The sequence below is a fragment of the Neopsephotus bourkii genome, unplaced genomic scaffold, assembly GCF_033783945.1.
Source record: "Neopsephotus bourkii isolate Nb327-2 ecotype Australia unplaced genomic scaffold, CSIRO-AGI_Nbou_v1 NB_1350, whole genome shotgun sequence".
NCBI lineage: Eukaryota > Metazoa > Chordata > Aves > Psittaciformes > Psittacidae > Neopsephotus > Neopsephotus bourkii.
Window position 1 is genome coordinate 12,501 of NW_026901829.1, and position 16,473 is coordinate 28,973.

The following is a 16,473-nucleotide window of genomic DNA, read 5'->3' on the forward strand; positions in this document are numbered from 1 at the left end:
GGGAATTTCAATCTCCGTTTACCATAAGGAGCAGTATGTTTGGGCAAACTGGTATATACATTGCCATGTGCATTTTGAGTGACTTCTTTAGAGATACCTAGTACTTGTTTAGGAGATTAATGAAGTGGGTATTTGAAAAATTAAAACGTTAAGGGAAAGTACAAGGCAGAAATAAATGGGTACAAAAAGAAAGCAAACCCCACTGTTCTGGTAAAGCAATGAAAAACCTCATAAAATGAGGTTGATTATAGCACAGATTCTTAAACCAGTATTTTTATCCTCCTGAGAAAAAGTGATAACTGTTAGTGTGACCAAATTTGATACTGACTGCTCTTGCTTCATTAGATTGATTAAGGTTTTATGAGGCATTATTTAAGTCTTTGGCTTTTAATTTTCAGGCAGCTATAAGCTGGAATCAGAAAATTGGTTAGCTCTGGGAGGCATGTATTTAAAAGCCTCTTGGTGCCAGTAAGAGTATATTACCTGGTCCTGACAAAGACCATGGCCTGTTGCTGGTTGAGGTGTGATGGGTAAATGACAGCAGCCTTCTCACCTTACTCTTCAGTACTCCCATGGTGGCCGCATGGCCATATAGTTGCTACCATACAGCTTACCCAGTGCCTAAGCTGGTGTTACAAACTGAAGTGCCCTGTTGGAGAGCTGCCATTCATTTGGGCTGGTGACAGAGAGTCCTTCAGGACCTCTGAAACTTAGAGAATTTTATTTCAATACACCTATAGCTAGCTATCTAATCCAGAAGTAGAACTCCACTCCAGATAGCTAATTTCAGGCTTTTCCATTTTCAAACCACTCCTGGTTTGTAAGTGCGATTTATGCCATAGCATTCTCTTTGGTTTTTCTTGCCTGTTTTGATGATTTTTCCTCAAAGAACTCAAGCAACTCAGTTAAAAGTGATCTGTGTGCAGGCATCCAGGGGCTGGGGCTGCCCTGACCTGGGCACAGCCGGTTCTAGCCAGATCCAACCAACCGACCCACTGCAGGGCACAGCTGAGCCCTGCAGTCTTGGAGGCAGGACCTCAGGAAAGCCTATGTGAGGAAGGGCAAAAACACTGCATGGGGAGCGGAGGAGGGAACAGAAAGAATGAGAATGGCAGCACAGGGAGCACCGAAAGGTCCCAGGCAGAGGACAAAGAGGTGCTTCGTGGCAGAGCAGGTGTTCCCTGCAGACCAGGAGGGCTCACCCTGGAGCAGGAAGATGTTTTTATACAGGACCTGCTGACCTGCAGAGGAGTCAGGAGTGAAGCTGAGCCTGGGAAAGGGTGAGGAGAGGTGGTGCTGCAAGGTTTGTCTGTTTCCCAGTACTCAAACCTATTTAGATGCACAATAAATTCATTTTCCTTAAGGTGAGGATGTTTTGCCAGTGGAGGTAATCGGTAAGCAATCTTCCTGTCTTTATCTAGACCCAGCAGCTTTTTTATCCTGTTTTCTCCCATCCTATAGAGAAGGGGGAGACATTTGGCTCTTACTCTGTGGCTACCCTGCCACAGAACTGAATGTTCAATTCAGTTGCTCAGGTAGTCATTGAGGTCCTTTTGAGATGCCCCAAGTTACACCACACATCTGCAGAAGTCTGGCAGAGGTGACATGGGATACATGGGTGCCCTGTACCTCCTGGGGCAGCAGCTGAGGTCAGGAGTGCCTGGAGGCCCCTCCAAGTGTACAAGGCACCAACATGTGGGCAACTGGACTGAGTCCTGTGAATCTCAGATTGAACTCAGAGCTTGCCACAGCGAGCTCCTCACTGTCCCTTCTAAAGAAAAGGCTTATCTCATGTTTATATGTGTGTTTGAGCACTTCAGCTGATCAGAACATTACAAATCCTGTAGCAGAGCTGTTTCACTGCATATCACTTTGCTTTTGTTTTGTGTTTTTATTCTGACCTTAATTATGTGAAACAGTTTGTAATAAGTAAAATCCCAGGTTGTTTCACCTCTCCTGAAAAGCAGAATCATATTTGCTGCTGAACAATCATTAACCATGATCACTAAAATGCTTTATTTACTGATGTTATTTGGTGAGACTCTGGTATAGATGTAATCTATTGAAGCTGGTAAGAGAAAGGCATCCTCGGAGTTAGGTGAATTTAATTGGAAAGTATTTCATCTGACAAATTAATAATTAAGCAATAGTATTTATTTCAGTTCTAAGATAGTGAATGAGTAAGGAAACTAAATCCCTCCAGAATATAGCCAGAACTGGTTTAATGTAGGGTTTTGTTGTGTTGGTTTTGTTTGTTTGGTTTTGGTGGGTTTTTTAGAAGAAAGATATTGATGATTTTCAAATGAGTTTCTTGTGACTTTATACATGTGACAGCAGTGGCAAAGAGAATAAGAGATGATATCTTGTCTAAATTATACTTGCTAGTGAAATTTGGCTTCCCAGTTTTAAAAATCATTTCAAGATTTACTGAGGATGCCAAAGAATCTGTAGTTACTTTACACTGTGCTGGCTTAAAAGAGGTACCGGTGTCCATGAGATGGAAGCAGACACAAGTAACTGTACACTTCAGATTTTGCATAGAGCTCGTTGAGTTGTTCAAGAAAATACTCTTGGTCCTGCTAGGATGGGTGAGAAGTTTCTTGGCTCAAATAGAAAATTCATCAGATTTGTCTTCAGGTCTATTTATTGGCAAATGTTAGTGTGTCTGTGAGAGGCAGGGTGAGAAACTGGTTTTGAGATGTTAACTCAGTGAAGCTACCATATGTTTGATCATATACTTGTCCCCCAGTATCCTTAGTATGTGACTTTGGATATGGTTGTTTGGCTGGTGCTGGAAACATCTGGGTTTTGCAGTGATATAGAGTCTGATAATACATCCTGAAGGAGAAAAAACATCCATCAGCTCAGTGGAGTTTTTCTTGAGCACACACTGCAAGACCTGTAATCTATTATGTGAATCAAAACCTCAAACCTGGCAAGGCTAGGAGCCATAGCTCACATGGTATCAGCCCTTGCATATGTATTGCAGTGAAGATTCCTTGCTGCAGTGCTTATTTTATGGCACAAGTACGACACCTATAAAAAAGGAGTTCCATTAGAAGTGAGAGAAATATCTCAGTGCAATGAATTTCAATGATTTCTTGAAGTCTGAAATGAAGTTTCTGTTCCACACTTAAACTTGCAATCTTACAGATTGGGCTGTATATACTAAAAATATGGCAAAGTTGAAAAAAAAACAAACATTTTTTCTGCATTCAGGAAAGACTTGTTTCTGTCAGAGCATGCCTCCTAGTCTTGGTAACTTGACAGCTGCTCAGGGCTTACAGAATTGGCACCAAGGAGCTTGGGTTTACTGTAAAAGCCATATCAAAGCTGTTAGTTTTTCTTCAGGATGACAGTCTTCATCTGATTTTTATCTGAAATTTTTTTCACATTTGGTCTAGAGTTGTGTTGTGTGTGTGAATGCAGTAATTGGATTGGGAAAGCGATGCCTTTGAAGATTTCTAAATAAGCAGAGTAAAAGTCACAATAAAAAGAACCCATTTTCTTGCAGTGATTTCAGTACAGTTATGATGTTTTAGTGCACTGGAGAGTATTTTGAAGACTGAGCATTTTATAGCATATTAGAGGTTATCTTTGTATTTTATCTCTGGTCTTTGCATTTGATTCCTTTATAGACCTGCAAGAGGCAAAATGTATTTTTGGGTGGGATTCCAAGTCAGTTGGAATATAAGGTGGTTAGCAACCCCCAGAGTCACACTGTTGAGTGATGCAAGTGACCCAATATCTAAGTTGCAAAACAGGACTGAAATATTGCAAAGTTTAATTTTTATGAGGTTATAAGCAAAGTAGTACCATGACAAATTCCTTCTGCAAATGTGCTTTTGTGGGTGGCAGCTGAATCACAGATAAATCAAAACCTAATAAATCCATCTCAGCATGTCCAAACTTCAATTTCTGATTGTATTTTTCTTTAGCAGTAGTGGGACCTCGACTCCAGCTTCGGATGCTGATGTTACTACACTGAGAGGTCAGTTTTTACCTAACTCCTGTCAAGGCTGATTCTGAATTACTAGAGAATTGAGAAAATCAGTTGAGTTTGGGTTTCAGAAAGAGCTGTAAATTTCTGCATCTCAGATAATGCCGTTTGTGATATGGAGATCAAATTATATGCTGAAATTATTTTGTTATTGTATGAATTATAAAAATCGTACTTGAGAAATTAGTTCTGTGAACTTTTTATTGCACTTAACTTCATGTTCCCCAAAATACATCTGCTCAGACAGAACACTAGCATTTTATTCCAATTAGTGTATTTGATACTTTTCCTCAGACCCTTCAGGTATTTCCTGTGTTGTTTTTGTCATGATTATGGGAGTAGGAATCAAATTTTACTGTTGGGTTGTGCCTGCTGAACTGCTTCTTCGTGTGTATACAGGTACGTGAGTATAAAAAACAACCGAACAAAATACTGTTTTCTTTCAAACTCAGATGCAGCTGCCAATGTTTCTCCCTCACATGAGATCTCTGTTGAAACTCTTGTGGCTGGTACCATTCGTGAGATCGAAGATTCAGACACTAACGTGAGTGCCTTGTTTAATTTTTTTTGTGGTTCAGCATTCTGTTGCCTTTCCTGAATTATACTGTTTGTGGTTATTTGCATTCCTACTTAAAGGTGTTGTTAGCATAGTGTGTTAACACAGATTGAGATTTCATAAAAGAAGGGCATGAACTTCAGGAAGTTTTAAAATAATTTCTGGGGTAGGTATTTTTCCTTTGCAGAAGCTTTGCAATGCCTCTTCCCCAACAGTGACAGGGAGAAAACCAGTTGTGCTAGCAGGTGAGGATTTTGTTAGTGACACCGGGCTAGATAGGGAATGTCTAGGGCTTCTGTGAGCTCCAAGAATGCAGAGCATTATTATTCCTGTGGAAACACAACACACCTTAAATTGCTGTAGTAATGTTTTGGGGGTTCAGGTCCATGTGGTACAATTGTGTAGGACAGCAGAGAGGTCGCCTGAATAGCCTTGAAGATTTCTCCTGATTCTTGCTCCTTTTCCTCTGCTGACATAGACAAAGTTTTATTTTTCACCTTACAGTCACCCTTGCTTTGACATTCAAACAACCTCCTGACACAGGTAAGACCTTCAGCAAGTACTTAAAATGTCTCTATAGAAGTGAGTTGGCTTCCAGAAGTGTTGACCACCACACAGGTCCCAGAGAACTACTTGTTTCCAGGAAACAGCTTTTCTGAATTACATTTCAGCCCAAACTCTAGATCCAACTTCAGCATTCATAGGCCTACATGACTGAAAAAAATGTTGCAAACCAGTGGTATGAACCAGCTGGCTTTTGCTTTTTTATAAACTTGATTTTTTTTGTGGATTACTGAGAAGGTTACGAAGTTGTTGATGCTGCATATAAGTAGGAGCTGATTTATGGTACTGGGTTTCACTGTACACTGTTCTGTTACCTGCTATGGCCATGAAACAAAGCTGGGCCAAACTGTACTTTCTTCTAGAGCTTTCAGGGCTGACTGTGGAGCTCTGATATTGTACTTCCAAGAATAAATACTGAATATGAAACAGGCAGACAGCTTCTGACTCAGGTCATGGGTCTGACTTTATATTATGTACCAAGAATGCTTGTGGTTTGGTCCCATGAACACCTCTATTCTTTTTTGAAACAGAACTGCTTGAAGTATTTCTGCCTGGGCAAAGAATGGGATCACTCAGTAAATCAGAAAGAAATCAAGAGTCAGATTGCTGCTGCTACTGCACTGGTTTTCACTCTATACAGTTACATCACACCTCATCATTGCTTTGTGCAGCCAAAATGCATAGCAGATTACATGACCAAGAAAGACCTTCTGCACTCAGATGTTGACTGTACTTTTAGTTTTGGAGGACTGATAAATGATTGAAACTACATGTCATTGCAAACAGCTATATAGTAGCAGCACATAAATGCCTGCTAAGTATGTGTCTCTCAAATGATAAGTAGCTTTAAGTAGTGTACCCCTCATTATGGTCCTTAAAATGTTGTCTAGTAAAAAAGGGACGGAGGGGAGGGAGAGAACTAAACTAAAAATTTTTAGCGGGTCCGTAAGCAATGTGTAAGTTGCTCACTGGTGGCTGATAAGCTTTTTGGGGAAAAGTTTTTCCATTTCCTGCACCATACGTAACATGGGCTGCAGTTTTGCTAAAAAGGTCTGTTTTGTTGGCTCTCTTTTTTTTTCTCTTTAATAGGGACAAAGCAATAACTGCATGTAAATAGCCGAAGACACTTGAATATTTGGCTAAAGTTAACTTAAGCCAGCCTTCCCTTCTCTCCCCCACAAATAGCAATTTTCTGTTTTAGAACAAAACCATGAAACAAGATCTGGTTTTCCTCATGTCTTTTAGTATACTACAAGGAGTACCGCGCTTAGTTGTAAAATACTAGGGAAGTAAGCAGGAAGTACTCTCCTGTGTTGCTCATTCATTCAAATAAAATTAAAACTTGGAATTCACTGCTGCCCAAGTGTGCCCACAATTGATAGATACATGCTTCCCTGATGCATTGGGCAGCCACTGCTGTGGGGCTTCTTGAACAACTGTTGACTTATCAGTTGAAGCCCATCACTTCAGCTCAACAGAGATCCCTGCAGATCTCCCAGTGCCCACTGTGTGTATCTAGGGGAATTCTTCACTTGTTCAGGTTGAACAACACAGGGCATTGTTCTGAATGTAGAACTTGGCAAAGGTAACTTGTCTTCCATGTGGAATAGTAAGTAGGAACCTTGTTATAAATGAATAAATTTGGGGTAAATCGATCTCTTTCTGACTGGGCTCAAATCTGCTGTTAATGTCTGAATAATTGCGCTATTAAACTGCCTCATGAACATCTCATACAACTGGATTTCTGTTCGTAGCTGAGGTCAACTAAATGGCCTGGCACTGAAGTAAAGATGTGCAAATGGAAAATAGAATTATCTGCAATACACAAACTCTCAAAGAATGGTTTTGCTTTGTTGATTCTATCATTAATTACAGCTTCTGTCCCTAAGGCTTCATTAGCACTCCATTACAGTGCAAGGCAAGCAGGTGAGCATGCTGTGCTTTGGACTGAGGTTTTCTCAGGTCATTAAGTACTATGACCACCAGTGCAGCCCACCAGTAGTGCCCTGAAGTGTTCCTGTCCATACATTTTATAGAGAAGGCTCAGCTTTTCTTCCCCATCATGAGCCAGAGAAACCTCCAGGTGTGAAGTAGTGGGAGAAGTTTAAGGCCCATGTAAGAAACATATTTGGACTGAAGCTTGGGAATGTAGTGTGCTGTTGACAGATGGCAGACCATATGTACATACGCATATCATTTAATCAATCATAGAATCATAGAATACTGGGTTTGAAGGGACCTCAGGATCATCTTGGTTACAACCCTTCTAGGCAAAGCATGACCTACACTAGGTGTTCCAGCATCCTGTGCAGCTGATCTAGGGATGCTTTTTACATGGAGTAAATCCAGGACACGTAGGAATTTGGTCTGTGGTAAGTCATGAGGATTTATTTCCTGGGAAAAAAACAAAAGGCAAAATAACAACAAAAATAAAGGCATTAAATCACCTCTTGTTTTTTCACTTCTTTTTTCCCTTCCAGATCAATAATGAGATAAAGAAGCAGGATGAGAAACTAGTGAGACCTGTAACTGAGCAGATGATCGAGTTCAGCATTGTGATTTTTGGTGAGACGTACATTGAGGAGCTAAAGGATCCAACTGCCTTGAGACGTCAGCTGCTCTCTGAACAAATCATTTCACAGGTCATTACCTTCCCTGGCTTCCTTTTTCTTATTGCTGGATCTTCAAAGCAATAGTAGCACCTGTGTGAGGACTGCCTTTTTCTCAGGGGCTCTGCAAAACCAGTGTAGGGTTTTTGTTGCCTGAATCAGGCTGGAAAACGTTAATCTGCCATGAGAATAGGCTGCTCTCACATGCGGCCTTTTTGGCGTAGCAGAGTGGCATACATTGTGTGGAGTCAGTGATCAATGCCAGTAACCAAAGACCAGTTACTCTAGTTTTCCTTTTGTGTTTCTCATGAAATAGCCTGCTATAATTTTTTGCAGGCAAATAAGTAAAAGAATACTTTGGGAGGTTCAGCAAATTATGAATTGAGATATACTCTAAAGAGGACCTTTCTAAAGAACTGCTCTCTCTTTCATTCTCCCCTGCCCCCTCCCCCCCCCCCCCCCCCATTTTCTGATTTCCTTGATTTACTTTGCCTCATGTTACCAAAAGAATAATAAATGAAAAAACTTTCCACTTACTTGAGTCCTTCTAAAGATGTATTTCTACCAGGGCTAACTTTGGCCTTACCATCTTTTAAAAAATGTTCAGTACCTCCCCCTGTCAGTGCTACAGCAGTAGAGCTTCTAAACCCAGAGAGATGTGACAAGATTGTTTGCTACTTGATGCAACATCATTAGTTCTTAAAGTTGTAGGACTTGACAATCTTACATTTTAAAGATGCATCTAACATCTCTCTAGTGACTAGTCTGTCAAAGAGTTTATTTCTGTGCATTCCATAATGTAATTGGTTTGAAACTGGGGAGTGAAAAAGATAATTTGAGGGTCTTAGCAAACCAGCCTGCCTGCCCTCTCAAATGCCAGGGCATGAACTGACTGCAGTTCAGAGCCATCACCCCGTGCTGGGGCAGTGCTGGAAGGCAGCTTGAGCAATTCAGGTATAGCACAGCATTAACATGGAGTGCAGGGAGAAGGCGTACAGGTCCATCAGCATCTGCCTGTGTGGGCATCTGTCTTGGGTTCAGCAGTAGCAGTCATTTTTCTCCTTCTTAGTAGCTGGTTCAAGTGCTGTGGTTTTGACTTTCGGCTTGGGAACAGCGCTGATAACACCCATGGTTTTAGTTGTTGCTAAGTCATGTTTAGTCTGACCAAGGACTTTCTGAGTCTCATGCTCTGCCAGGGAGGAGGGGAAGCCGGGAGGAAGCAGAGACAGGACACCTGACCCAGACTAAACAAAGAGGTATTCCATACCACAGCACATCATGCCCAGGATGTAGAAGGGGGCAGTTACCTGGAAGGGCTAGATCACTGCTGAAGTCAGGCTGGGTATTGGTTAGTGGGTGGTGAGTGGTTGTATTCTCTTCCCTTGTTATTTTCCTTATCATTATTATTATTGGTGTAGCAGTAGTGGTTTTGTGTTATACCTTAAGTTACTGGACTGCTCTTATCTCAACCCGTGGGAATTATATTCTTTCGATTCTCCTCCCCATCCCTCCGGGACCAGGGGGAGTGGGGAAGGGGGGGGGAGTGAAGCAGAGACTGCATGGTTCTGATTTGTGGGTGGGCTTAAACCCCCCACAGTTCTTTTTGGTGCCCAACGTGGGGCAGGAAGGGTTGAGATAATGACAGATCTGACCAAAGTGTGTTTAATCGTATTTTTGATGAGCATTTATTGTCGTGATTAACAGTCACTCATCACAATGCTGATTTATTGGCTCTCAAAGTTGTTGCTCTTGATCTCACAGTTTCAGCATGTTGTACCTTACTTACAGCTGGCATTTGCTGTGTTAGTGTTTATCGGCTGGGGTCCTTGGGCTAAGGTTCTTGTTTCATTGTACTTTATGGTAATGACTTATAATACAATCGAATCATTGATCATGAAATTGATCTGGCTTGTGTTCCCAGTGTGGTCACCACCTATATACTTTGGGAGGTATATAATAGAAGTGTTTAACAATTACACATCTTTTTCTCCTCCTTGGGTTCTCAATTCATGAAGGAGACATTCCCTCATGCTCCCAGTTCCCCCCCAGCAGACCGTTTACAGCATCATTTGAGAGTTCTGAAGGTTTTGAATGGCCTTTAGATACCCTTGAGACCTGCCTGCTGATTGTGAAGGGGATCACCATTTTGGCACACATACAGAGTGTGTTTTATCCACAATCATTTTGTCTGGTGTCAAGAGCTGAGCAGAGTTGGGTTTGGACCTTGTCTAGGTTTAGACGACAGTATAGGAGAACCAGGAGATTTTCCCCAAGGCTGGACAGTCAGGAGTGGCAGGTTTTGTGGGATTGTACGGGCAAGTATCTAGGCCAGTAGGCCCCTCCAGTGCTTTGCAATTTCACTGCTGAATAAGGGCAAAATCCAGAAATATTAGTAAAACACTTGAGGTGTGTTGTTATTCTGGTCATATCAGAGAGGAACAAATCATGGCAATGTGCTGGGGCTTGGTCTACACTATTGGTTCAACACTATTCAGCACCTTCGAAAGGAAAAAAAATGTCTCTGGATCTGATGGCAGTGCAGCTACTCCAGCTCCAAGCACAGCAGCTACACCAGTCCCAGCGACAAGTACAGTAACTACTCAGACTTCAACCGCAAGAGACAGTGCAGCTAATCCAAGTACAGCAGCTACACCAGCCCCAGCAACAAGTACAGTAGCTACGTAAACCCCAGCGACAAGTACAGCAGCTACCCAAACCCTGACAACAAATAATGCAGCTAAATCGGAGGACCAATTCATACTAACATGGTTGCTCCTGTACACAAGGGGAAAAGCAAAAAAAAGACAAGAAAGATGAAGGAACAAGATGAAGAAGCAATGGCAATGCACTTTCTACCTGGGACAGTGTCTAATCAGGAGTCATCATCACATGATGAAGAAGAAGAACAGGTGACTTCTCGACCGCGGACCTCAACCAAGTAACGGAATATGCGAAAAGATTTTACCTGTCAATCAGGGGTGCACATCATCACCTGGTTGCTCCGATGCTGGGACAATGGGGCCGACAGTTATGAACTAGAAGGTAGGGAAGCCAAGCAGCTGGGATCACTTGCTAAAGAAGGGGGAATTGACAAAGCAATTGCAAGAGAGAAACAGTCCCTCAGCCTTTGGAGGCAGCTTTTGGCAGCTGTGAAAGAAAGGTTTCCATACAAGGACAATGTTATGAGTCGCTCATCCAAGTGGACTACTCCAGAGAAAGGCATCCAGTCTCTGAGGGAATGAGCCATTGTAGAGATGATATATCACATCAAGCTGAATAACGGGGATGTACCCATAGATCCAGATGAAGCTGAATGTACACGACCCATGTGGTGGAAATTTACATGGAATGCACCATCATCATATGCCCATTCCTTGTCAACCTTAACCTGGAATGGCATAGTACCACTAACAGTGGATGAAATGATTCATAAACTCCAAAAGTTCAAAGACAATCTCACCCCTTCCATCATTTCAGCTGTGGAAAAACTCTCCCAGGACCTCAAACAACTGGCAGATTATCTATATGATCTATCCAGCTCCTCACGTGTACAACCAACACACGTCTCAGCTATTAACAAAAGCTGTCCTACTGCTTGAGAGAAGATATAGAAAGTATACGCTACGGGCCACCCTATGGTTTTACCTGCGGGATCACAGAGAAGACATGAGGAAGTGGGATGGAAAACCTACTTCAGTTTTGGAGGAACGGGTGTGTGAATTGAAGAGGAGAGCAAGGGCCAAGACTGATCGTCCTATGAATGCTGTGGCTTCAGTCTCTGGTGAGCAAGTGCACAGATGGAGTGGAAGAGCTGATTTTACTTCAGCTTCTGCGATAAAGACTAATCCCTATCAACAATTCGTAAGTGTCCAATGTTGTGATGACTATTAGAGGGGCCCTGCCTCCAGCCATGTGGACAATCAGATTTACTGGACTGTGTGGATCAGATGGCCTGGCACATCAGCCCCACAGAAGTATAAGGCTCTAGTAGATACCGGTGCACAGTGTACCCTGATGCCATCAAGCTGTCAAGGGGTGGAACCTGTCTATATTTCTGGAGTGACAGGAGGATCCCAAGAGTTGACTGTACTGGAGGCTGAAATCAGCCTGACTGGGGGGAAGTGGGAAAAGCACCCCATTGTGACTGCTCAGAGGCTCCATGCATGCTTGGCAAAGACTCCCTCAGGAGAGGGTACTTCAAAGACCCAAAAGTGTACTGATGGGATTTTGGTATTGCTGCTTTGGAGACAGAGGAAATTGAATAGCTGACCACTTGCCTGGTCTCTCAGAGGATCCTTCTGTTGTGGGGTTGCTGAAGGTTGAAGAACAACAAGTTCTAGTCGCAAACACAACAGTGCACCAGCGGCAATATCGCAACAACCAAGACTCTCTGATTCCTATCCATAAGATGACCCATAGACTGGAGAGTCAGGGAGTGATCAGTAGGACCTGCTCACCCTTTAACAGCCCCATACGGGCAGTGTGAAAGTCTAACGGAGTGTGGAGACTAACAGCAGACTATCGTGGCCTGAATGAAGTCACACCACCATTGAGCACTGCTGTACCGGACATGCTAGAACTTCAGTACAAATTCGAGTCAAAGGCAGCCAAGTGGTATGCCACGATTGATATTGCCAATGCATTTTTCTCAATTCCTTTGGCAGCGGAATGAAGGCCACAGTTTGCTTTTACTTGTAGGGGCATCCAGTACACTTGGAACCCACTGCCCAAGGGGTGGAAACACAGCCCTACCATCTGCTATGGAGTGATCCAGACTGCACTGGAACAGGGGCAAGCTCCAGAACACCTGCAATACATTGATGACATTATCGTGTGGGGCGATACAGCGGAAGAAGTCTTTGCGAAAGGGAGAACAATAATCCAAACCTTGCTGAAAGCCGGTTTTGCCATAAAATGGAGTATGGTCAAGGGACCTGCACATGAGATTCAATTTTGGGGAATAAAATGGCAAGATGGGCGTAGACAGATCCCACAGATGTGATCAACAAGATAACAGCAATGTCTCCACCAACTAATAAGAAAGAAACATAAGCTTTCTTGGGTGTTGTGGGGTTCTGGAGAATGCACATACCGAATTACAGTTCAATTGTAAGCCCTCTCTATCATGTGACTGGGAAGAAGAATGATTTAAATGGGGCCCTGAGCAACAACAAGCCTTTGAACAAATTAAATGAGATACAGTTCATGCAGGAGCCCTTGGATCAGTCCGGACCGGGCCAGATGTAAACAATGTACTCTACACCACAGCTGGGGACAATGGTCCTACCTGGAGCCTCTGGCAGAAAGCTCCAGGGGAGACTCAAGTTTGACCCCTTGGTTTTTGGAGTCGGGGATACAAAGGATCTGAGGCCAGCTATACCTCAGCTGTTAAAGAGATACTGGCAGCCTATGAAGGGGTTCGAGCTGCTTCAGAAGTGATTGACTGGCACTGAAGCAGAGCTTCTTCTGGCACCGTGGTTGTCCGTGCTGGGCTGGATGTTCAAAGGCAGGGTCTCCACTACACATCATGCAACTGATGCTACATGGAGTAAATGGGCTGCACTAATTACACAATGAGCTCGAATAGGAAATCCCAGTCATCCAGGAATTCTAGAATTCATCATGGACTGGCCAGAGGGCAAAGATTTCAGAATGTCACCAGAGGAGGAGGTGATATGGGTGCTGAAGAGGCCTCACCATATAATCAGCTGTCAGAAAGTGAAAAGCAGTATGCCTTGTTTACTGATGGGTCCTGCTATATTGTGGGAAAGCATCAGAGATGGAAGACAGACGTATGGAGTACTCAACGACAGGTTGCAGAAACTGCTGAAGGAGAGGGTGAATTGAATCAGTTTGCTGAGGTGAAAGCCATCCAGCTGGCCCTGGACATTGCTGAATGAGAAAAGTGGCCAGTATTTTATCACTATACTGACTCATGGATGGTGGCAAATGCCCTGTGGGGGTGGTTGCCACAATGGAAGCAGAGCAACTGGCAGCGCAGAGGTAAACCCATCTGGGCTGCTGCACTGTGGAAAGATATTGCTGCCTGGGTGCGGAGCTTGGTGGTGAAGGTATGCCACATAGATGCTCATGTATCCAAGAGTCAGGCCACTGAGGAACACCAGAACAACCAGCAATTGGATAAAGCTGCTAAGATTGCAGTGGCTCAGATGGACTTAGATTGGCAACATAAGGGTGAATTATTTTTGGCCTGGTGGGCCCATGACACTTCAGGCCATCAGGGCAGGGATGCAACATATAGATGGGCCCGTGATCGAGGGGTGGACTTAACAATGGACACTATTGCCCAGGTTATTCATGAGTGTGAAACATGTGCTGGAATTAAGCCAAATGGTTAAAGCCTCTTTGGTATAGAGGATGATGGCTGAAGTACAAATACTGGGAGGCCTGGTGTATTGATTATATCACACTCCCACCAACCCACCAAGGCAAGCACCATGTGCTTACCATGGTGGAAGCAACCACCGGATGGCTAGAAACATACGCTGTGCCCCACGCCACTCCCAGAACACTATCCTGGGCCCTGAGAAACAGATTTTGTGGTGACATAGCACCCCAGAGAGAATTGAGTCAGACAATGGGACTCATTTCCAAAACAGTCTTATAGACATTTGGGCCAAAGAGCATGGTGTTGAGTGGGTATATCACATCCCCTACCATGCACCAGCCTCTGGGAAAATTGAATGGTACAATGGGCTGTTAAAAACTACACTGAAAGCAATGGGTGGTGGGACTTTTAAACATTGGGATACACACTTACCATAGGTCACCTGGTTGGTCAACACCAGAGGATCTGCGAACAGGGCTGGCCCAGTCCATTCAGAACTTTTGCATACTTAGAAGGGGACAAAGTTCTTGTAGTGCACATAAAGAATTTGCTGGGGAAGACAGTCTTGGTTATTCCTGCTTCAGGTAAAGGCAAACCTACTTGTGGGATTGCTTTTGCTCAGGAACCCAGATATATTTGGTGGGTAATGCGGGAAAATGGGGAATTCCGATGTATACCTCAAGGGGATTTGATTTTAGGGGAAAACAGCCAATGAACTCAATTGTATGCTGTTGCCTGCTATGTAGCACTTCTATAGCCCACCAAACAGATGTCCTCAGGTCACCAGTGATTGGCCTTGACTTCCCTCCGACCATCATTCCAGCAAAGAACAAACTTTGATGAAACCAGACGAGTTCTGCTGTAAGGGAATGATCAGCAGCAGCAGGCAATGATCCAACACTGCACACAGCCTCTTCTGCTCTGAAAGACTGTTATAAGAGATGGAGCCTCACATTATGGACCGAATGGACTCGGCAGCTTTATAGAGATTGGTCCATCCACTAAGGAATGATCTCTCTCTCTGCGGATGTATATATAGATATGTATATATATAAGAGTGATGGTATATTGAAAATGTGGGATCTGAATATGACATGAATGGTATGCAATAAGGGGTGGATACTGTCCTGGGTTCAGCAGTAGCAGTCATTTTTCTCCTTAGTAGCTGATGCAAGTGCTGTGGTTTTGACTTTCGGCCTGGGAACAGCGCTGATAACACCGATGTTTTTAGTTGTTGCTAAGTCATGCTTGCTCTGACCAAGGACTTTCTGAGTCTCATGCTCTGCCAGGGAGGAGGGGAAGCTGGGATGAAGCAGAGACAGGACACCTGACCCAAACTATCCAAAGAGGTATTCCATACCACAGCACGTCATGCCCAGGATGTAGAAGGGGGCAGTTACCTGGAAGGGCTAGATCACTGCTGAAGTCAGGCTGGGTATTGGTCAGCGGGTGGTGAGCAGTCTTATTTGCTTCCCTTGTTATTTCCCTTATCATTATCATTATTGGTGGTAGCAGTAGTGATTTGTGTTATGCCTTAGTTCAACTGTGGGAGTTACATTCTTTCGATTCTCCTCCGTATCCCTCCAGGAGCAGCGAGGGGGTGGGGGTGGGGGGCTGGGTGTGGGGAGGGCGGGAGTGAGACAGAGACTGCATGGTTCTGATTTACGGCTGGGCTTAAACGACAACAGCATGTTCTGGGTCTTCTATAGGAGATGATCTGAAATGGGATATAGGACATCTTAATGATTGCAGTGGCCGGAGTTAGGACTGCAGAAGAAACTCTGGCATCATTCTAGAGAATCTGTCTATCCAGAGTAGGTGATAGATGAGGAAATCAGAAGAAGTGGCAAATAGCAAAACTCATTCATTATTTCTGCTCAGGAGTGACATTTCTTCAAAAGAATCATTCTGCACTGCAGTGAGAGGCTCTCTGAAATTTAGGCTGCCAAGACACCTCTTGCTTCTTATTTATGCCCAGAATTAGCAATGCATGTGATCACATTTTAAAATCCTCCAGCCAGTTCTTAAATGCATCCTTAAATCCCACTGGAGTCAGTGGGAATGATCTATGGATTAGACTGTTAGGCACCTACTTAAAGGAAAAATACATATGTGCATACACATATATATACACGTATATGCATGATTAAAACCTGATTTCAAGTTAATTTGATTTTAATTAAAATTTACTGTTATAATTGCAAACAAAGTTACTGGCCCAGCTATACACAAAAATATATTTAAAGTATGATCATACTGCCATCTCCTAACTTTCATTTCCCTATTGTTTCCTGTTTTTTTTTTTTTTCGTCAATTTTTGTAATTTAATTACCATCATTTTCTTGGGGCAGAGTTTGTCTTTCCTTTCTCCTGAGAGAGGCACCCAGGGTGCCTT

The 16,473-nt window shown here is 43.3% G+C and overlaps 1 protein-coding gene across 1 annotated transcript in view; it reads left to right on the forward strand.

The window, feature by feature from the left end:
* Window positions 1–3,900: 3,900 nt before the first annotated feature.
* Window positions 3,901–16,473, forward strand: part of IMPG2 (interphotoreceptor matrix proteoglycan 2) — a 33,239-nt gene continuing 20,666 nt past the window's right edge. The window contains exons 1-3 of the mRNA XM_061366720.1: window positions 3,901–3,991; window positions 4,453–4,544; window positions 7,601–7,762. Of these exons, the coding sequence (XP_061222704.1) occupies window positions 3,901–3,991; window positions 4,453–4,544; window positions 7,601–7,762 (345 nt within the window). The remainder of the gene's footprint in view (window positions 3,992–4,452; window positions 4,545–7,600; window positions 7,763–16,473) is intronic.